Source organism: Delphinapterus leucas, chromosome X, assembly GCF_059928025.1.
Source record: "Delphinapterus leucas isolate spDelLeu-1000000601 "Yukka" chromosome X, BTC_Dleu_Yukka2, whole genome shotgun sequence".
Classification (NCBI taxonomy): domain Eukaryota; kingdom Metazoa; phylum Chordata; class Mammalia; order Artiodactyla; family Monodontidae; genus Delphinapterus; species Delphinapterus leucas.
This window is the reverse complement of record NC_143150.1, coordinates 59051080-59075415: the sequence shown is the minus strand read 5'-3', so window position 1 is coordinate 59075415 and position 24336 is coordinate 59051080. Positions and strand designations below refer to the sequence as shown.

Genomic DNA, 24336 nt, shown 5'->3' with positions numbered 1-24336 from the left:
GGGCAGACAACAGAAGCAAGAGGAACTATGACCATACAGCCTGCAGAAGGAGACCATAAACACAATAGGTTAGACAAAATGGAACAACAGAGAAATATGTTGCAGACAAAGGAGCAAGGTAAATCCCACAAGGCCAAATAAACAAAGAGGAAATGGGCAATCTACCTGAAAAAGACTTCAGAGTAATGACAGTAAAGACGTTCCAAGATCTCAGAAATAGAATGGAAGCATGGATCGAGAAGACAGAAGAAATGTTTAACAAGGACCTAGAAGAACTAAAGAACAAACAATGAGTGATGAACAACACAGTAACTGAAATGAAAAATACACTAGAAGGAATCAACAGCAGAATAACTGAGGCAGAAGAACCACTAAGTAAGCTGGAAGATAGAATGGTGGAAATAACTGTTGAGGAGCAGAATAAAGAAAAAAGAATGAAAGGTAATGAGTACAGTCTAAGAGACCTGTGGGACAACAATAAACAACCAACGTTCGCATTATAGGGGTACCAGAGGGAGAAGAGAAAGAACCTGAGAAAGTACTTGAAGAGATAATAGCTGAAAACTTCCCTAACATGGGAAAGGAAACAGTCACCCAAGTCCAGGAAAGGCAGAGAGTCCCAGGCAAGATAAACCTAAGGAGGAACACACCGAGACACATAGTAATCAAACTGACAAAAATTAAAGATAAAGAAAAATATCTTGAAAGCAACAAGGGAATAGCAACAAATAATGTACAAAAGAACTCTAATACGGTCGTCAGGTGATTTCTCAGCAGAAACTCTGCAGGCCAGAAGGGAGTGACATGATATATTCAAATTGACGAAAGGGAAAAACCTAAAACCAAGAATACTTTACCCAGCAACACTCTCATTCAGATTTGAAGGAGAAACCAAAAGCTTTACAGACAAGCAAAAGCTAAGACAATTGATCACCACCAATCCAGCTTTACAACAAATGCTAAAGGAACTTCTCTAGGCAGGAAACACAAGAGAAGGAAAAGACTTACAAGAAAAAACCCATGACAATTAAGAAAATGGTAATAGGAACATACATATTGATAATTACCTTAAATGTAAATGGATTAAATACTCCAACCAAAAGACACAGACTAGCTGAATGGATCCAAAAACAATACCCATATATATGCTGTCTCCTAGGGACACACACAGACTGAAAGTGAGGGGATGGAAAAAGATACTCCAAGCAAATTGGAATAGCAATACTCATATCAGACAAAATAGACTTTAAAAATAGACTTTAAAATAAAGACTATTACAAGAGACAAGGAAGGACACTACATAATGATCAAGGGATCAACCCAAGAGGAAGATAATTGTAAATATTTATGCAACCAACATAGGAGCACCTCAATACGTAAAGCAAATGCTAACAGCCATAAAATGGGAAATCTACAGTAACACAGTAATAGTGGGAGACATTAACACCCCACTTACACTGATTAACAGATCATCCGGACAGAAAATAAAAAAGGAAACACAAGTTTTAAATGACACAATAGACCAAATAGACTAAATTGATATTTATAGGACATTCCACCTAAAAGTGGCAGAATACACATTCTTCTCAAGTGCTCATGGAACATTCTCCAGGATAGATCACATCTTGGGTCAGCAATCAAACCTCTGTAAATTTAAGAAAATTGAAATTGTTTCAAGCATCTTTTCTGACCACAATGTTATGAGATTAGAAATCAATTACAGGAAAAGCAAAAACTGTAAAAAATACAAATATATGGAGGCTAAACAATATGCTACTAAATAACCAAGAGATCACTGAAGAAATCAAAGAGGAAATCAAATCATACCCAGAAAAAAATGACAAAAACACACGATGGCCCAAAACCTATGGGATGCAGCAAAAGCAGTTCTAAGAGGGAAGTTTATGTAATACAATCCTACCACAAGAAACAAGAAAAAAGAAAAATCTCAAATAAACAACTGAATATTACACCTAAAGCAACTAGAGAAAGAAGAACAACAACAACAAAAAACCCTCGAAGTTAGTAGAAGGAAAGAAATCATAAAGATTATAGTAGAAATAAATGAAATAGAAATGAAGAAAACAATAGCAAAGATCAATAAAACTAAAAGCTGGTTCTTTGAGAAGATAAACAAAATTGATAAACCTTTACCCAGACTCATCAAGAAAAAAAGGGAGAGAACTCAAATCAATGAAATTAGAAATGAAAAAGAAGAATTTACAATGGACACCACAGAAATACAAAGGAGCATAAGAGACTACTACAAGCAACTATATGCCAATAAAATGGATAACCTGGAAGAAATGGACAAATTCTTAGAAAAGTACAACCTTCCAAGACTGAACCAGGAAGTAACAGAAAATATGATGAACAGACTAATCACAAGTACTGAAATTGAAATTATGATTATCTTCCAGCAAACAAAAGTCCAGGACCAGATGGCTTCACAGGCAAATTCTATCAAACATTTAGAGAAGAGCTAATACTTAATCCTTCTCAAACTCTTCCAAAATTTAACAGAGGGAGGAACACTCCCAAACTCATTCTACGGGGCCACCATCACCCTGATACCAAAATCAGACAAAGATGTCACAAAGAAAGAAAATTAGAGGCCAATATCACTGATGAACATAGACACAAAATTCCTCAACAAAATACTAGCAAACAGAATCCAACAACACATTAATGGGATCATACACCTTGAACAAGTGGGGTTTATCCCAGGGATGCAAGGATTCTTCAATATATGCAAATTGATCAATGTAATATACCATATTAAAAAATTGAAGAATAAAAACCATATGATCATCTCAATAGATGCAGAAGAAGCTTTTGACAAAATTCAACACACATTTATGATTAAAAAAAAACTCTCCAGAAAGTGGGCATAGATGGAACCTACCTCAACATAATAAAGCCCATATACAGTATACGGCAAACCCACAGCAAACATCATTCTCAATGGTGAAAAACTGAAAGCATTTCCTCTAAGATCAGGAACAGGACAAGGATGTCCACTCTCACCACTATTATTCAACACAGTTTAGGAAGTCCTAGCCATGGCAATCAGAGAAGAAAAAGAAATAAAATGAATCTAATTTGGAAAAGAAGAACAAAAACTGTCACTGTTTGCAGATGACATGATACTATACATAGAAAATTCTGAAGATGCTACTAGAAAACTACTAGAGCTAATCAATGAATTCAGTAAAGTTACAGGATGCAAAATTAATATACAGAAATATCTTGCATTCCTATTCACAAACAATGAAACATTGGAAAGAGAAATTAAGGAAACATTCCCATTTACCATTGCAACAAAAAGAATAAAATACCTAGGGCTACCTAAGGAGGCGAAAGACCTGTACTCAGAAAATTATGATACTGATGAAAGAAATCAAAGATAACACAAACAGATGGAGAGATATACCATGTTCTTGGATTGGAAGAATCAATTTTGTGAAAATGATTATGAAAATGATTATACTACCCAAAGCAATCTACAGATTCAATGCAATCCCTATCAAATTACCAATGGCATTCTTCACAGAACTAGAACAAAACATTTTAAAATTTGTATGGAAACACAAAAGACCCCGAATAGCCAAAGCAATCTTGAGAAAGAAAAACGGAGTTGGAGGAATCAGGCTTCCTGACTTCAGACTATACTACAAAGCTACAGGAATCAAGACAGTATGGTGCTGGCACTAAAACAGAAATATAGATCAATGAAATATAGATCAATGAAACAGGACAGAAAGCCCAGAGATAAACCCACGTACCTATGGTCACCTAATCTATGACAAAGAAGGCAAAAATATACAATGGAGAAAAGACAGCCTCTTCTATAAGTGGTGCTGCGAAAATTGAATAGGTACATGTAAAAAAATGAAATTAGAACACTCCCTAACATCATACATAAAAATAAACTCAAAATGGATTAAAGACCAGACACTATAAAACTCTTAGAGGAAAACATAGGCAGTCTCGAGCCTCCGCAGGTCTTACTTGGAAAGAATTCACGCTTGGTTGCCTCATGCTTGATTGTCTCCTGCCTGTTTGGCTCATGGCTGTTTGTCTTGTGCCTGATTGGCTCAGGCCTGGTTGACTTGTGCTGGATTGGCTCGGGCATGGTTGCCTCATGCCTGGCTGACTCATGATTGATTGGCTTGGGCATTTTTGCCTTATACCTGGTTCATTCATGCTGGATTTGCTTGGGTCTGGTTGCAGTTGACTCATGCCTGATTGACTCATGCCTGGCTGACTTGTGCCTGATTGGGTCGTGCTTGATTGGCTCACGACTGTTTGCCTCATGCCAAGTTGACTCAGGCCTGCATGCATGTGCCAGGTTGCCTCATGCTTATTTGGCACAGGCCTAGTTACCTGGTTGACTCAGTTGGTTAGTGTCAGGTTGGCTTGTACTTGGTTGGTTCATGTCCAATTGGTTCATACCACGTAAGATCATGCCTGGCTGGTTCATGTCTGGTAAGCTTGATTGATTCATACCCAGTTGATTCGTGTCTGGTTGGCTGAGGGCTATTTGGTTTAGAACTAGTTGGTGGATGATGGGTTGGCAGACAACTGGTTGGCCAATGACTAAGTGCCTTCATGTAACAGGAGCCCTTAACTACAGTGCTGTGGTGGGAGGCTGTAGGATGTTTCTATTTTTTTCTCAACTTGATTCGTTCTTTGAGATACCATTCTATCAAGATGAGAATGGGAAAAATAAAGGAGTGCTACCTAAAGAAGATTACTGATGCCTCCAATTTGCTGGAGTTGACCTTACCAGCTATCACAGCTGTAGGCTTGGCTGGGTTTCAGGTTGTCATCTGGCCTTTCCCTGCCAACAGGCTGGTAGTGAGGGGAAGAAGAAAATGACCCTGGGAGAGTATTACTGCTTCACCACCTTGCACCATCACTGCGTCACAGTGATGAAGTCACAGTGCCCTTATTTACGTGTGTGAGTGCTCCCCCACGTGGTGGGGGAGGGGCGAGGCAGGGGCTGCTACACCACTTTATTTCCTCCTCCCAAGAGCTTAAGAGACTGAAGCAAAAAGCTGGGAGGAATCTCAGAGCATATGCTTGACACCCTAAGAGTGTCCACTGTTTTAACCAACAACTGTAAGGATATTTGCCCTAACCCATTCTGTTTTCCCCATGCCCCAGCCCTGAAATAATTCACTTCCTATTTCTGTTCTGACTTCCACTTATTACCTTTTCCCCACACCATAGAAAGTGGAATGCTTAAAAGGGTTCTCCTATTGAGGTGCTCAAGTCCCTAATGAAGAAAATATTTGTTTACAAATAATTAAGAATAACTATGGCTACTATTTATTGAGTTATTTTATGACCTAGGTTCAGTGGGAGGCACTTTGCATCTTGTCATTCAATCCCACAGCAACCCTATTATCCCCAGTTCTAAGGAAACTGATTCATAAGATTTGGCAACCTAACCAAGACATGAACAGTTGGCAAAGAGCCTGAATTCAGACCCACATCTATCTGATTCCAACTCCAGGGTTTTTACCATCACACTATCCTGCTCCTTACACATGCTATGCTTATTCTCCACCCCCCACATCTGTAAGATCAGGTATATTGCCCATTCACCCCATCCCCCCTCGCAGAATTCCTTCTCCCATCTTTTTATCTGTTGGCTCACTTCCTCAACAATGTATATTATATAACTAGTGCTAATATTGTTGTAGATGGAGTGTCTTTTATTTTCTAAACATACCAGAAAACATTGGTTGAAGCTGTGAAGTCTCACACTTTGCGAAAAGGTCTTTAGGTATGCATAACTTATTTAATCATCAAAGCAACCCTGTGAGATATATACTCTTGTTCCCCATTTTTATCAATAAAGAAACTGGAACTTAGAAAGATTAATTTTCCAAAATCTAATACATGCCAGAATGGGGAGAGTCCAAGGCCCATCCCATAGATGGAAGGTTCGAATAGAACTAAAGAGTACCATCACCATTTTGCCTATACTAGCTATAAATGAAAACTAGAGAGCCCACCTTCTTAGCATGACAGACAAATTAAGTCACATCGCAGAACTATGCCAAACTCAACACAAATTAGATGTAGATACATTCCTGATCTTGATCGACCTGTAATAACAATGAGAGCTAAAATTTTATGAATGCTTCCTGTGGTGTTAGGCATGGGTCTAAGGAGCAATTTACTTATATTAGCTCACTTAATGCTCACAATAATCTAGTGAGGTAGGTTATATTATTATGTTCATTTTTCAAGTAAAGGAACTGAGATTCAGAGAGGTTAGGTAACTTGATTTAAGTCACACAACTGAAACTCCAGACAAAATAAGGAAAACCGAGTTCTCATTTTGGCTTTTCTGAAATGCCAGAAAAGAGGTGAAGGAATTTTGCTTTTTGCTTTACAAAATCATATCACTTTCATAATTTATTGTGGGGATGAATGACATTGCTTTTTGCTTTATAAAAGGAGGAGACATGTGTTAGGTTTCTGGCTGATGCCTTAAAGGGGTAAAATTAGAAATTTATAGTTTAGTGATCTAGAGTTGTTAACAAGTTTCTTTTGTACTTTGGCTCATGAACTTTCCATCACTTGAAGGTGATTTAGGTGTTCGTTTGTTTTTAATTTTTAATGTTTTTTTAACATTATACAATAGTGATTTTAAGGGGACACACAAAAATGCATATTCTTGCTCACAGTTACTTATTAACACAACTTGTTCCATCTTAGAAACAGAATGAGACTGTCTCCATCAGCCATGCAAATTATCTCCACACTATAACTGGTATATTATCAGGGAAAAAATAGTTTTTTGCAATATTTAAACAAAAGCATCAATAATAAGTCTTTGCCACAAGGTAGAAATGTAATCCAGTTTAGAAACAAAGTCTAAATGATAAACATTGCAACCTTGTTTATATTTAATAAAGGTGTACATATTATTTAAATTTCAGGTTTTTATCATTTCCAGATATTATCAGAAATTTTCTAAAATATAATCTTAGTCTTAACATACAGATCTTTTATTACAGATCTAGTCTAGGTGGTAAATTTTGTAAGCCAATACGTGCCAAATTCTAAGAATTCAAAATGTGTGTTCATGGTCTGCTCTACCAAAATGTTTTTAATTTAGTATGATGTATAAGCCATCTCCCATAGGTGTAAAAACATGGATATGTTTATGCACTTAAAGTCTAATTACTACAATATATTAGACCCCCTTTTCTGAAGATGCTATGTAAAATCCAGCATTCGGAATTCGTGACCCCAGCTTGGTTTCATCTAAATGAATATTCACAATTGAGAAAGACATTTATATAATTTTCATCTATAGCAAGCAGACAAATTTGTTGGAATCTCCCTGTACCTCAGAGCCCATCTTTTTCCTGTCCCTTTTAAGTTCACAAGCTTTTTATTTTTACTCCTGTAAGATGCAAACAAACAAAAAGAAAGAAAAAGAAAAAGCAGGAGGTGGGGAGTGGGGTGAGGAAGAACTTAAGGCAAGGAGAACAGAGCTAACATATGTGGATATTTTCTGAAATGAAAACTTAAGACATTCATCAATTAAAAGATTAATATTTTATAATATTTGCTGTATTTTATTTTATTTAGAATACATGCTCATTGTAAAACATTTGGGAAATATCTGTAACAGACAGACAAAAAATTACCTCTAGATTTTGCACTGGTTAAAATTGAGCATATCCAAAAATATGAATTTTCTTCCTTTCCAGATATTATCAGCAAATTTCCAATTAAGGGAAAATCATGACTTTGCTTATGCTGTCTCTTTGCTTAGCTGAGGGTGTAGATCATGGGTGCATGGCTTTTTTGTTTAGAAAAGTTCCCCAACAGTAACCTTATGTGAAAGGCAAGATGGGTCCAGCCAGAGCCTAGTCTGGGATGAGGACTGAGAATTAGATTTCTTTACATATAAAAAGAACTTGGATTTTTTTCCAGGGAGCAATCTGGAGAAAGAGGCTGGGTGTTTCAGGAACTAGGAAAAGAGAGATTAAATGGAAATGAAGAATTCTTGGCTTGAGGAGCAGTACCTGGCCAAACGGTGGTAGGCTATGGTCTAGGGCACAAGATAGCCACTAAATGTCCTCTTTAAGATATCAGTATTCAGTTTTAAATTGTTTCCTATTAGATGCTGTATGGAAAAACACTTACCAGTAATTTAGTGAAAGTCAGTAGACTAGCCTTGGTGGTTTGGGGCCATGAAAATGGAGAGATGAAGGCTACATGCCTGACAGAGGTGCTGAAAGAAGACAGCAGCTGCAGGAGTTGAACCCAGGGACTGGGAAAACTGAAACTTGGACTAATTCATGAACAGGTATCTAAGAAGAAGGTTACCCTAGAGGAAGAGGGGTGGGTAGCGAGCATAGACCCTGCCATTACCTAGGGTAGGAACTCAAGACATTTGGTTATTACAGGAATAAATGGCTCCAGAAGACTGGGAGACATTTGGGTTACCTAAGAAATGCATAAAATAGAAATCAAAAACCTCTCAGAGTCCTATCTGTACATAACCATTTTTTTACGTTTCAATGATTCAAAACTATCTTTTGGCTCTATATCTCTCTCTGTCTCTCTCTCTCTCTATATATATATATATATAATATTTTAAATAAAATTGACATCATAGTAACTGTCTTTCTTTACTTAACAATGTATTATTAGTCTTCCCCAGCTGCTATAGCATAACATATAACATTTTTAAAAATTTGTTATCATTCAACAAATCTTTATTAAACACCAGCCATGTGCCAAATTGTTTGAGCCCTGCATTTATCAAGTGTCAGGTACTATGGCACATGTTTTATATACATAATCCCATTTAATCCTCACAGTGAGGTAGGCACAATGATCCCAGTTTCATAGAATAGGAAATTGAGGCTTAGAGAAGTTAACCTGCCTGATATCACACAACTTGGGAATGGTTGAGTCAAGATTCAAACTCAGGACTAGTGTGACCTCCTGAGCCCACTGCTCTAAACCAGATGCATAGTCACTTCACTCTTCATGTATATGCTTTCTTTTATTTAATCAACCTCATATTTGATGTGCATTTTAATTGTTTCCAGTTTTGTGGTATCAAACAACTTTCCAGTGAACATATTTGTGCAATAAATTTTTAAAATAAATTTCACTTTAAATATTCCGGAAAGGGCTTCCCTGGTGGCGCAGTGGTTGAGAGTCTGCCTGCCGATGCAGGGGACACGGCTTCGTGCCCCAGTCCGGGAAGATCCCACATGCCGTGGAGCGGCTAGGCCCATGAGCCATGGCCGCTGAACCTGCGCGTCTGGAGCCTGTGCTCCGCAACGGGAGAGGCCACAACAGTGAGAGGCCCGCGTACCGCAAAAAAAAAAAAAAAAAATTCCGGAAAAACCCAGAATTTTTTTTGGAAAAATAGCAGTAGATGAAGCCCAGACAAAAGCTCTATTTAAGATGCTTAAATACCTGGCATTTGATATATAGGACTCTTAGGCAAATGATCTTCCTCAGTATACAAGTTTCAGCAAATATCCAGGGAGTGTCAAGTTAGAACTTTCTTTTCAAGTTAAATTTTTTTTTAAATTCTAACTCCTCAAATATCTTAAGGAGAATCAGAGGAAATTGGTGGAGTAGAGCTATCCTTAAAAAGAGTGTTTTGATACCATTAGTAGCAATTAATGATATTTAAAATTTCTGGGTTTTTCCATTTTATTTTAATAACAAAGAGTAAAATCAGGATAAATTTATTTTTAAATTAAATGAATAAAAAACTAAAAGGATCTTGTAATAACATAATGGAGTATAATCTGCAAAAATACTGCATCACTATGCTGTACACTTGAATCTAATACAATATTGTAACTCAACTACACTTCAAGTTTTAAAAAGACTAAAAGGAAAAATCCAAGTAAACTGGTGCAGCCACTATGGAAAATAGTATGGTGTTTCCTTTAAAAACTAAAAATAGAGCTACCATATGATCCTGCAATCCTACTCCTGGGCATATATCAGGAAAAGACAAAAACTCTAATTAGAAAAGATACATGCACCCCAGTGTTCATAGCCACATTATTTACAATAGCTAAGACATGGAAGCAACCTAAATGCCATCAACAACTGAATGGATAAAGAAGATATGATATATATACACAATGTAATACTACTCAGCCATAAAAAGAATGAAATAATACCATTTGCAGCAACATGGATGGACCAAGAGATGATCATACTAAATGAAGTAAGTCAGACAAAGAAAAATATCATTTGATATCATTTATATGTGGAATCTTTACAAATGATACAAATGAACTTATTTACAAAACAGAAAGAGACTCACAGACATAGAAAACAAATTTATGGTTACCAAAGGGGAAAGCAGGGGAGGGATAATATAGGAGCTTGGGATTAACAGATACACACTACCATATATAAAATAGATAAACAACAAGGACATACTATGTAGTACAGGGAGCTATATTCAATATCTTGTAATAACATATAATGGAAAAGAATCTGAAAAAGTGTATATATATATATATATATATATATATATAAAACTGAACCACTATACTTCAATGAAAAAAAGACTAAAAATAAAAAAAATTCAAGTAATAGAATAAAATAATTCAAGAAATATTTATGAAATAACTTATCCTTGCTTTAATTCTTATTAAGAAATTTAATGTAATTTAAATCCTGCTTTTTCCCCTTCAAAGACTCCTTTTAAACTGCCTAGTAACCCAATTAAATATTATTATAATCTTACTTTTCTAGTCTCTTCAAATATCCCTGCTCCTGAACTAGTTCTCTGGGGAAGCCTCTCCCTCCAGAGTATGGTGGAGGCAGTGGACTGATACTGTAGCTATGTCCCCAAAGAAATTTTATTTTCTCTTCCCCTTAATTGTACCCACTAATCTTACTAACCTTTAACCACTTAGTTATTGTCTTCCTGAAATGTCCCCAGTTTAAAAGGAAATCCCAACTCTAAAACAGGAATAATGACAGTCTTTCTCCACCTCTAGTGTAGAAGTAATATTCTTGGAGAAAATGAAAGGTAAAATTAGAAACTCTTAAGAAGAACATAATTCTGGGGTGAAAGCAGACCAAAAAGGATAAGAAAGTTGATGAAATTGATAATTCAGTTCTCTTTGGAGTTATTAGGAAATATGCAAAGAAGGAAGCAAAGTTAAAGGAAGCACATTTCCAGAAACTGAGTTTATGTCAATGGTGTTTGATGAGAGAGCTCTGCTTCATTTGAACTTTGAAACTGAAAATCATAGCAGTAAACTATCTTCTGTAATATCCTGGGCTGTTATAGAAAAGGTTATTACCATGAATATTGTGCTTAGTTAATAAGTACTCAAAAGATGCTGGTGATTTTGCAACATATACTCTAAGACACACTCTTTTTCTTCTACAAGCCTATCTGTTACAAAAAATTTAGAGTTATCCATCACAGAGAGGGGTGAAAACGAATAGGTCCTGCTTAAGTTGGCCCTGGGCCCTGTGCCATCATCACTAGTTTGGTGATGATATGCTCAACTTTGTAACGGCTTTCAGTTGGCTAGAATGTATAGAATTTTGGAAGATAAAGTCAGAATTCATAATACCCTCAAATAGGGAAATAGAGAGTACAAGAACATTGAACTTGGCATCAACAAACACCAAAACAAATCATAACAAACATAAAAAATCCTAGTTCAAGAATCAATTCTGTGTTTCTTAGCAACTTTGAGGCCTTAAGAAATTTAACTTCTATGAGCCGTAGTTTTCTCATATGTAGAATGGAAATAATAATTCCTGCCCAAACTACCTCACAGATTTGTTGTGAAGGTCCACTCAAAAGAAAAAATGTATAAGAAGGTACAAATGTAAGGGATTATTTTTATATTTAGAGAGAAAATGATATATGTATAAATGGAAAAAAAGAGATAGTTAATTGACCAAGGATATGACAGAAAATAATTGAATGGCCCTTGTTAGTCTTCTTGACCTCTTCCTCCTCCACACTTCCTCTAAATGTTAACAATCCCTGTGGTACCAACCTTGGTTATCACCTCAAGCTACCCTTTCCATGGGGGTTCTTACCCAGCTACCCACCTGCCATTTACCTACCCACCTCAAACTGTATTCTTTAGCCATATTGAACTTCTTTCATTTCCTGAGTGTAGGCCCTCTCCCTCTTAGATTCAGGCAAGTCTCTGTTCTTATGCACTTACCCACTTCCCAACCCCCAACTTCCAATTGCCTAGTTAATATTGACTTACCATTCAAGTCTCAATTTAGACATACTGTTTGCAGAGGTCTTCCCTGACTCCCTTTAAACAAACTTGCCCCCCACTCACTCCCTATTGCACTCCTTCTTCCTCTATATGTCGCAGAAAGAAAACACTCCCATTGGAACCACCTGGGAGCTTATTAAAATGCAAATTTATGGTATCCACCCTCCAGATTAGTGGGTCTGGTGTAGGACCAGCCTGCAATTTAGCCAGAATCCCAAGTGATTCTGCTGTGCACTAAAGTTTAAGAAGCACATTCTCTCATACTATTCATCACCCTGAGTTAAAATAGTATATTTGTCTCTTCCCTCTAACCTGTAACGAGAGCAGGGACCACGTCTGTCTTGCTCACGATTGTATTCCCAGTGCCAGACATATAGTAGGCACTCAATACATATTGGAGTAAATAAATAAATGAATGACTATATGAAAGAAAGAAAAGAAGGTGAAAGAACAGGTTTCCTAAAGTAGGAAGAACTATATGAACTTTGCATGGTCCTTTGAACCCTGCATCTCAATTATTACAAAGATGTGCTCTAAGAACAAGCACACTAAATGCAAAACATTTACCAACATCTGGACTCACTGTCATAATAACTGTCAATTATGAGTTTCATAACAGTTTTTAATGGAAACTGTAGATGATTTTTCAGAAACAAAAAAGGCATGTTCACAACACATCAAACTGTCAAATCTGGTTACTGCCCGAGAGTAGGATTGGGAGAGAAGGTAAGGGATTTGGGGTTTTACTTTATACACTTCTGTATTGTTTGACTTTTTAAAATTAGGAGTATATATTACCTTTTTATTGGAGTATAGTTGACTTGCAATATTGCATTAGTTTCAGGTGTACAGCAAAGTGATTCAGTTATACATATACATATATACATATTGTTTTTCATATTTTTTCCATTATAGGTTATTACAAAATATTGAATACAGTTCCCTGTGCTATACAGTAAATCCTTGTTGTTTATCTGTTTTATATATAGTAGTACATATCTGTTAACCCCATACTCCTAATTTATCCCCCATCCCCTTTGGTAACCATAAGTTTGTTTTCTATGTCTGTGAGTCTCTTTCTGCTTTGTAAATAAGTTCATTTGTATTTTTTAGATTCCACATATAAGCAATAGCATATAATATTTGTCTTTCTTTGTCTGATTTACTTCACTTAGTATGATAATCTCTAGGTCCATCTGTGTTGCTGCAAATGGCACTATTTCGTTCCTTTTTATGGCTGAGTAATATTCTATTGTATATATGTACCACATCTTTATCCATTCATCTGTTGATGGAAACTTAGGTTGCTTCCATGTCTTGGCTATTGTAAATAGCACTGCTATGAATATTGGGTTGCATATATCTTTTCGAATTATGTTTTTCTCTGAATATATGCCCACAAGTGGGATTGCTGGATCATATGGTAGCTCTATTTTTAGTTTTTTAAGGAACCTCCATACTGTTCTCCACAGTGGCTGCACCAATTTACATTCCCACCAACAGTGTAGGAGGGTTCCCTTTTCTCCACACACCCTACAGCATTTCTTATTTGTAGACATATTACCTTTTAAATTTAAAAAACACCCAAAATAAAATATGTTTTTAAAAGTTCAGGGCTGTGTTACTGATGCCATAATTTATCAATACGCTACTCTACAAAAATGTATTTGGGTAGTTGTTTGTAATCCAACTTTCTCTGTGATATTTAGATATTTGGGAATGAAAGCGAAAGTATTTAGCTTCAAATATTTACCTTATTCCTTCCTTCTGTTTCTTTTAAATATGGCTTGCTAGTACATCCTTTACATCACTGAGTCAATGGAGAAGTCACACTAGACAGACACTGAAGCAATGTAGTAAAGGCTTGGAGATGGGGGACCTGGGGAGATGTTGTTTAAGGGTAAAAACTTGCAACTAATAGGTAAATAAGTTCTGGAAATCTAATGCACAGCATAGTGATTATAGACAACAAAACTCTATTATAAATTTTAAAGTTGCTAAGAGACTAGATCTTAACTGTTCTCAACAAGAAATGAAAGGATAATTATGTGACATGATAGAGGTGTTAGCTAACACTCCTGTAGTGATCCTGTTGTGATATATAATTTACACAATGTTGTATGTCAATTACATCTCAATTTAAAATAAAAAAAGAAGCAATATGGTAGAATTAGAGCACTAGCTTTGAAGTCAGAGGATCCTCAGTTTGAATCCTGACACTGCCAGTTAATAATGCTGTGATGTTAGAAAAATTGTTTAGTCTCTCTGACTTTCATCCTCTTATAAATGTGCTAATTTTACCTTCCTCACAAAACTGTTATAAAGAATAAATGTGAGTTATGTGAAAGTGTCTAGCATAGGACCAGGTATTCAATAAATGCCATATTTCTTCTCCACTTTGTTCATTAAACAAATATGTACTGAGCACCTGTGTGGCAGACATCACTTTATGCACTGGGAATACACTGGTGCACAAAGCCAGCGTGGTCCCTGGGGGACACAGACATTAAATTATACCTATCTGCCTAGAGAAAAAGGTGTGATATGTACTGTGAAGAAGAATCAAAGGGTGCTATGAGAGAGCAGCACAGGGTAACCCAATAATTTGTTGGGTTTTCTTTTAACGTGGAAAAGTAGGTATCTTCCTTGGGAAGAAACTGATTAGGAGTTGGCCAGGCAAAAATGAAGGCAAAAGCAAAAAGACCCCTGTATTGCATTAATCTGAAGCATGATTTTTCTTCCTTCCATTTGAAGGTAGAAAAACAGGAAAGTTTGTGTGCCTGCGTGTAGGGAGAGAAAAAAGAATGGAGAATTGCCCACTGGCTTATGTGAATGGTAGATAACATTTCTGAACTCTGCACACTTGAGAACTTATCTCAAAGTCAATCTGTAATGAGCCCATAGGAATTTGCTTAACCAAACATCTACAGTAACATAACATGCAATGTACAGATTTCAGATGAAAAACCATATGTATATCTATATCTATATCTATATCTATCTATATCTATATCTATATCTATATCTATATCTATATATATATATATCGTAGGAAAAAAAACCCAAAACCATGTTTGAATGCTCAAGTACTTTTCAAATCTTTTTACTAGCAAACTGTAAGTTTTCTTTGCAATGTATCAATGCCGTGAAACTTGCAATACTAAAACTGTCCTTCCACATTCCAGTCAATTCATTCTTGAATTATTCCATTGAAGACCTCACCGAATATGTGATCCATTGCTGAGCAATGCCTTAAATTTGTATGTGTGATTTTTTTCAAAAATTGTGAACTGCCTGCTCAAGGTTCTTAGTGAACTCTGAAGGGAAAGAATTGCTTGACCCATGATGTAGTTTAAGCGATTTAAGTATGCTTCACTCATTGTAATCCTGTGTTGCTCCTGGTCTAAAAAATCTCTTCAGGGCCTAGGACAGGGCTAGGTACCTAATAAGTTGCCCAAGACTTGAGCAAACCTCCAGAGGCTGAAATATCTAATGATGACCTTTATTCCTCTCATTACAAATTTCACCCTGCTGATTATTTTAAGCTGATATATACCATTATAGGAAATTATTCACCATAGTTAAAATGACTCATGAATCAAGGCTCAAAATTATTGTGAAACATTGGAAAACGGACTCAGGGAGTATTTAATTTATCAACTCAACTTCCTCAAAGTCTGGCATTTTATAATTCTTTAGTGAGGTATTTTACCAAAAGGAGAAGATAAAATTAAATTAAAAAGCGAATTAATTTTTGTTACTAACTTGCTGATTCAGATTCCTATTTAGTTTATTGTGATTTATTGTGTGATTTAGAGCTAAAGGACTTGAATCCTAATCCCAGCTCTACATCTTTACTAGTTATATAAATTTGAGAGGTTATTTAATCTCTTTAAGCCCTTCCTCCACCACCACCTGCTTTCTCATCTATAAATTGGGGATAATATTTGCCTTACCTCAAAGATGGTTTTGAGGATCAAAGAGGATAATGCATCTGAAAGTACTTTTTAAACTTTAAAGCAGGGCTTCCCTGGTGGCGCAGTGGTTGAGAGTCCGCCTGCCAATGCAGGGGAAACGGGTTCATGCCCCGGTCCGGGAAGATCCCACATGCTGCGGAGCGGCTGGGCCCGTGAGCTATGGCCCCTGAGCCTGCGCGTCTGGAGCCTTGCTCTGCAACGGGAGAGGCCACAACAGTGAGAGGTCTGCGTACCGCCAAAAAAAAAAAGAAAACTTTAAAGCACTATACAACTGTAGGTTTTATTATTATTATTCATAGTATCAGGTCTGAAAACAGAAATGTTAGTTCACATTAGCCCCTAATCTAAACTGTGGGATTTGATTGAAGGCATTAACTTCCCTGAACCTCATTCTCACCATTTGTAAAACAAAGCAGCTTACAGTTTTAACATTTTGTGATCTAATGATCTTAATTTCCTCCATATCCTGTTGGCAAATAACAGAAAAACTGATACTAAAAAACAAACAAAAAAAAACTGAATTGTTACTGAATTTTTTCAACCCATGCCATTTTATATCATTGTCTTGCATTGCCATTTAGTAGTTACATAACTCTTTTGCATGAATAAATTATTTTAATTCCTCCTGTTTTCTATAATTATAAATGACAATGAAGCAAATGCTGTATGTATATTACCTTATATGGAAAAGAGTAAATTAATCTCCTTGCATTACACAAAAATAAACTGAAGAAATAGATATTTTAGGGAGCTCTTGAAATAAATAAAATAAGCTTGTACCAGGAGCAAATATTTCTTCCGTGCTCAGAATTAAAACTCAAAAAGTATATGAACTCTAATGAATGAGTATTCTGTTTCAGTAATAACAACATAAAAGTTCTTTGAATATATATGTGTATATGTATATACACACACACACAAACACACAAAGTTTTCTCCAGTGGAACACTTCAAGACAGAAGTCTTTAAGACATTAAATCAAAAAAGAGAAATGTTTGGCTTATAAGAAAGGGAAGAAATGAGTGAAGGAGAATGTAGAAATTTGGAGATTAGATTGAATAAAGGGGAAAAGCATTCATTCAGTTAAGCATTTATTCATAAAACTTTATTGATCATCTACTTTATGTCAGACAGATATTACATTAGGCTCTGAGGAGGCAAAGATGAATAGGATAAATCTCTGCTCTCAAAGTTTTCAGTATTCTTGGAGAGATAGATAGATGATAGATAGATAGATAGATAAAAAGTCGGTGTAAGTGCTGTGCTAGAGATATGCAGAGGCTGGCAAAGGAGCAGATGAAAAGAACATCTGTTTCAAACTGAAGGGTCAAGTAAGGCTTTTTGGAGGAAGTGACATTCTGAGCTAAGTTACAGTTGAGAAATAGGGGTTATTCATATTAAAGGAGAGGGGGTGTATTCCAGGGAGTAAAAGAAGCCTCTTTGAAAGTCTGGAGATAACGAAAAGCAAGAAGGATTCCAGAAATCTGCAACTTGTTCAATGCTTAGAGTGTGAGGGAAGGAGGAGTAGCAATACATGAAGTTGAAGAGATCAGAGGGAGCCAGATCTTGAAAGAACTTGGTATGACTTTGCTAAGGAGTTTGGCTTTATCCAGAAGTGACTGAAAGCCATCGAAGAAACTTAAGCAAAACAGTGACAAGTTTTGTGTTTTAGAGATAAATCTAATGAAAAGAGGAAAGAGCCAAAACCAGTTGAGAGTTTGTTACTTTAATCTAGATTTAAGAAAAAAATGAGGTTCTGAAGTAAAGCTGTGGAGATAGGGGGGAAAGGGACACATTCAAGAATTCTTTAGAAGGTAGAAGTGAGAAGACTTGGTGACTGACTACATGTGAGGATGAGGGAGATGGTAAGTCATAGGAAGATCCCTAGTTTGGGGCTTTAGTGAGTAGATGGATAAGAGTACAGTTTAATGAAACATGGCAAATAGGAAGGGAAAGGAGCAGGCAAGGAAGCAAAATTATGGGTTCAGCCATAATCAAACTTGAGTTATCTTTGAAATTTCCAAGCAAAGATATTCAGTTAGCAGTTCGACATCTGGGCTGGAGATAGATCTAGACCTACTTTCAAAGACATGGTATTTGAGGACACAATCACAGCGAGGTTACTCAATAAACAGTATAGAAGGTGAGAAGATTAAAACCCCAATGATAGAGTCCTAAGGAGTACCAATGTATATAGACTAAATGGAAGAAGAGAAGCACCTGAAGAAGACTGAAAAGAATTGCCATAAAGGTATGGGGAAGGTCAGAAAGATAGTGATGTCACAGAGGCCAAGGTAGCAGAGAGTTTCCAGAAGGGAGTGGTCACCAGTGTCAGATGCTGTAAATGTTCACAGGAGATAAAGATTGTAAAGTACCCACTGGATTTACCAACAATTAGGTTGTATATAAACTTATTGAGTACAGTTTCGATTTCAGTAAAATGAAGGAAGTGGAATCAAACTGCAATAGGCTGAGGAATGGATAAGAAGTGAAGGAGTAGAAGCAATGAATGAGTGTGACTCTTCCAACTAGGTGTACTATGAAGAAAGAAATAGTGATAACTGAAGGGGCAATGAACTTGATGGAGGTCTCTCCCTCTCTCTCTTTCTCTATTGACATATTTTCTAGCTCAGATTCTTTCCCCAGCCATGTCCAGTCTAATAATAAGCCCATTAAACGTGTCCTTCATTTCTGTTACAGTGTTTTGCTTTGCAGCATTTCATTTGACACTGTCTTACAGCATCTATTTTTCTGCTTACCTTACCCATCTATTCCTCCATGCTGTCCACTTTTTCCATTAGAAGGTTTAGCATATGAATCACGATAATTTTAAATTTCCAATTTGATAATTCTGAAATCTCTGCCATATCTGAGTCTGGTTCTGATACTTGGTTTGGTTTGCTTTTCAGACTTTTTTTTCCCTGATTTCTAGCATGTTTTTTAGCATGCTAAATTTTTTTTTTGAAAAATAGATATAATGTATGAGGTAGAAGGAGCTAATGTAGGTTGACATTTAGTGTGAGGTATTATGTTTAGCTGGAGTTAGGCTGTACTTACTGTTTGCTATAGTTGTGGTGTCAGTGGCTAAAATGTCCTCTACTCTCCTTGTTTTTGCCTCCTATTGTCTTTGGATTTTCCTAGAGACTCCTTAAATAAAGTCTGTGACTTGTAGCTCTCTCAGTTGTAATCCACTGTTATTATCCTGCAACCCTGTTGATGTGGCAGTAAGGTATTGGGGAGGGGAAGCATTCTACAGTCTTGTGATTAGATCTCATTTTGTTAGTGGACCTGAGTCCTTGGGCTGTGATTTTCAGAAGTATTTCTTAGTTTTTTTTCACCTCTTGTATCTGAAAAAGGAAAACTATAGTGGGCTGGAGTTGCCTAAATGCCCTTCCCTTAAGTCAGATAAGGCTCTGGTAAAGTAGTTTCCCTTGAGGGCAGGGCTTTGTTACAGAGAAAATAACTCTATGGACATTTCAAAGTGGTTATTTTCCTCTGGTCATATTTCAATGTGGTTACTTTTCCCCTCCACCTGCCCAAAATATGAGAAATTTTCATCTGATCTTCACCATGAGAATCTGGTGGGACTCCTGGAGTTAAAATTAATGAAAGTGTGCCCAGCCCCTAGACCGGGCCCCAGGAGTTTTTTAACTCTCCAGCTGGTCGATGTTCAGCCTCCAGCAATTCTTCAATTAGCATTTAAGTGTTTCTACCAGTTACTGGCTCCAGTGGCTTCTATTCCAGATAAGACAATCTGGACTTTTATTTTCTATGTTCACCTGTCACTCTAGTTTTGTGAGCAATGACTTGGCCTGTGACCTCAATTCTCTGATGGGTCTAAGAAAATCACTGATCTTCAGTTTGTTCAGCCTTTTCCTTGCTGTAAGGATGGGAGTGACGACTTACAAGCTCTTCACGTATGGGAGCTGAAACCAGAAGGCCATGATAGCTTTCTACTGTCCCCCTGCTTCTACCCTTTACCCTTGAAGTATTTTATCAGTAGCCAATGTGATGCTTTTAAAAACTTAAGTCATATAATTGTAACCGAGCAGGACCTGATGGAGCCTTCTCAGAACAGTACCCCTCCATGTCCTCCACCTGCCTCTTGTCTGTAGAAAAACTGTAGCCTCCTAAGCTTCCTCGAGTTCCAAAGACTACATTTAATCAGAGAAGTGAGAAAATTCAGAAAGAAAGGAAAACAGTCAAGCAAGACAAAATAATAATAGTTTAGCCATTAAACAAAGTCAAGGATATTTAGTTCCTCCTCAAGGGCTATAGATCAGTGGTCCTCAACCTTTTAGGCACCAGGGACCAGTTCCGTGGAAGACAGTTTTTCCATGGATGGGGATGTGGGATATGGTTCAGGTGGTAATGCGAGCGATGGGGAGATATGGGGAGCAGCAGATGAAACTTTGCTTGCTCACCCGCTGCTCACCTCCTGCTGTGTGGCCTGGTTCCTAACAGGCCGTGGCCCGGGGGTTGGGGACCCCTACTATAGATAGTATTCTGAGCCATGCCTTTTGAGCTGTTTTGCAGATACTGAAAGCCCCACCAGGTAGAAGAAGTTAACCGTATGCTGCCCCAGACCGGTTGGAACCAAAAGGTTGATGATGTTGACTCCTGATTACCTCACCACCAACCTATCAGAAGACTGTCCATGAGCCCATCACACACCCCACAACCCCACTCCCTCACCCTGTCTTTATAAACCTTTCCCTGAAAACCTTCAGAAAGTTCGGGTCTTTTAAGCACTAGCTGCCCTAGACTCCTTGCTTGGCACCCTGCAATAAATACTGCACTTTCCTTCACCACAACCCGATGTCAGTAGATTGGCTTTACTGCACGCAAGCAAGTGAACCCAAGTTTGGTTCGGTAACATGATGTCATCCTGTTCCCTTTGCCGAGATTGCCCTTCAGGTAGAAAACCACGTGACTCCTCCATTAATTCCTTTAAGTCTCTGCTTAAATATCATCCTTGCCTTCATAAATCTTACCTTTTAATTGAGGGAGACAGAAATAATCAGCTAACAAAATGTATAGAATGTCAGATGGTTATAACTGTTATGAAAAAACATAAAACAAGGAAGGAAATTTGGAAGAGCTGGTGTTGTGGAGGTGATGCAAAATTAAATTAGGGTGGCCAGGGAAGGCCTCACTTAAAAGTTGACATTTAGCAGAAACTTGAAAGAATGAAAGAGTGAAATTTTTGGATATTTGGAGTTGGAGCATTCCAGGCTGAGGGAACAACAAGTACATACTCCCAGAGAAGGAGAGTGCCTAACATTTTGGAATAACAGTAAGGAGGCCAGTGTAGTAGTTTGAAGCTCAGTAAATAAGGAAGCAATTAGAAGGATATATGGTTAGAGTATGTACAATCTTAGTCTATTGTAAGACTTTGAGGGGTTGGTTTAAGGGGAAAGATCAGAAGGGACTTTTGGAAATAAGTTTGAGACACCTATTACACAACAAAGTGGAAATGTCAGGTAGGTTGTTGGATATTTGAGTCTGGAGCTCTGAGTGGTTTGGGGTAGAGATAGAAATGCAGGAGTCATTTGCCTGGGGTGAGATGATATCTCCTATGAAGTGAGATAGAAAAGAGAAGAGGTTTAGCTATAGACCTGGGTTAAGAAATTAACAAGCCAACAGAGACAACTCCGAAGGAATGGCCAGAAAACTAAGAAGAAAAGCAAAAGAGAGGGATGTCCTGGAACCCAAGTAAAGAAAGTTTTTCAAGAAATAAAGAGTAAGCAACTGTGTCAAATAGGTATGGTGGAGTGATCAAAATGGGACACTTATGAGAGTGACAGATAACAGTATTAATAATCATGTGGGTAGAACCGGCTAAAACCATGACTGTCCTGGGCAAACTGGAACACATGGTCACCAAAATAAGTCATGTAAGTTGAGAATTGAGAATTGGCCATTGTATTTAGCATCATGGTAATCACTGGTGAGCATGCTAGGAGATGTTTTAGTGGAATAGTGAGAAGAAAGTTTGACTGAAGTGGGTTCAAGACAAAGTGGAAGAAAAATTGGAGATAACAAGTCTAGACATCTCCTTTGAGGAATTTTGCTGTTAATGGGAGTAAAGGAACATACCTGGAGGAAGATGTAAGGTCAAGGGATTTTTGTTTGTTTTTGAGATGCTTGGCATGAGAGCACGTTTATTGATGGGAATGATACAATGGAGAACCAAAAATTCTAATGCAGAAGAGAGAGGGAAGCATTGCTGAGCAGAGTCCTTAAGTAGACAAGAGAAGTTGAGAGCCAACGTATGAGTTGTTATCATTATCATTAAAAATGTTACTGTCACTCATTATTCCTTTCAGTACAAAAAAATCTTAATGTCTTAGAAAGGATAGAGATGAAGAAGGGGGACATTAACTACACCCGTAGTAAATAAGTTAGCTGAAATATTCTCTTCCCACAACTTGTCTGCCACTGTGCTTCTGAAGTCTCACCATATGACAGGTCTTTCAGTGGTCCATGGTGAATTTGCTCCATATTGACTGGAAGTTTCAGGAGAGTAGACTTTGGTTTAATAGGACTAATACTTCTGACAGAGCTGGCTGCTTCCAGAGGGTCTGAGTTACCTGTCACCAGAATGTTTAAGCAGAGCACTTTAGGGGCAATAGTAATCTATAAATTCTGAACCAAGAGAAGCTGAGATTCATCTCAAAGGCCAGTGTAATTTTGTGAAGGGAATTCTGATAGAGGTTACATAGAGTTAGATTCTACTACCCTCTGTGGTTCATAACCCTTTGTATCTTATTTCTTACTAAACACTCAAATAAGGACTTGGTTCTCATGATAATAGAAATAAATTAAAAATTCCCATTTCTCAAAGATGGGTATATATATTCTCATAATATTGTACTAATACCATGAAGTACCTATTTTACTGCTCTAAGTATTCTAAAACAAGGAGATTATTTTTCAAATGAGATATAGTTACTGGAAACAAATAAATTATAGTAGGTCAAGGTGGCCAGGTAGATAAAAAATTATTTGCATTAACAGGTGGCATGAATCACCCTGGAATTCTCATTCTCATGAAACTTCCATTTTATTGGTTTCCAGGAAGAAGGAGTGGAGAATAAAGTACAAAATGCATATATTCCAAGCAGGAAATAGTACATAAAATATATTTGCCAATAAGTAAGGGAAGTAGTAGAATTTGAGATACACAGTGGGTAGAAGGTTAACAACTTATCAAAATGACCTAAATGGAAAATATATGGTAGGGAATATTAGCAGAATGTGAAGTGACATCCTGGCAAATGTAGACTTGAGGGAGAGAGAAAGAAAGACAGAGGGAGAGAGAGAGAGAGAGAGAGAGAGAATGAATCTTAACGAAAGCCTGGTGTCCCAGCTGGATTACATCTGTGTCTGTTGCCCTGCCTAATACTTCTTTCCCTGTCTCCTCCTTATTTTCTCTTCCTGGCAACTCTCCTTACCTGTTTCACTCTTTCTGTCTTTTTCCACTTGCTTTTTTTTCCCTTACTTTTTCTTCATCTCTTCTCCTTGCCAATGATACTCAATGATATCCTCAGATTATTGTTTAGCAGTCCTGGTGGCTATAAGGTCAGAGATCTCTGATTTGCACAGGGTTGAAAACTGCATTCATAGCAGTATATTTCATGCATAAGATGTGGGGGATTTTTTGGCAAATAATAAAACATGATGAAACCTAGTACAAAGATGAACAAATAGCTTTTACAAATAACAAATTCCTGTGACTAAACACAAGCAGTATACAACTCACAAACAAGTCATGTATGTTCTATATATAGGAACTATAGATGTGAGGAACCAACAAGTGTACAACGAAAAAGTTATCTAGTAATTTACGCAGGGTGGAGGAGAAAGCTCAAAATCCATGCTCACTTATCTCCTATATTAACCACTCACAGTCTCTGTGTGCTGATCTTCTCTCATAATTGCAGTAGTCGTTAAGTGCTGCTGTGAGGACTGTTTGTATTTCTGTCTTACTCTCACGATGGTGGATTGCATGTTTATATTGACTCGAATTTTCTTCATCTCCTGCTGTTTTCTGACTGTACATTGTGCACAAT

The 24336-nt window shown here is 37.1% G+C and overlaps 1 protein-coding gene and 1 pseudogene across 2 annotated transcripts in view; one reads left to right on the top strand and one right to left on the bottom strand.

Annotated features, from left to right (window-relative positions):
* The window catches only part of SATL1 (spermidine/spermine N1-acetyl transferase like 1), a 25503-nt gene extending 20990 nt beyond the window's left edge, over positions 1–4513 (bottom strand). The window contains 2 exon segments of the mRNA XM_089904915.1: positions 3981–4334; positions 4387–4513. Of these exon segments, the coding sequence (XP_089761041.1) occupies positions 3981–4334; positions 4387–4507 (475 nt within the window). The 5' untranslated portion in view covers positions 4508–4513.
* Positions 1–24336, top strand: part of LOC149744255 (uncharacterized) — an 85495-nt pseudogene that overhangs the window by 6964 nt on the left and 54195 nt on the right. The window contains exon 1 of the transcript XR_016391324.1: positions 1–24336. This exon is cut by the window's left edge and continues 6964 nt beyond it. The product of XR_016391324.1 is annotated as an uncharacterized LOC149744255 (transcript).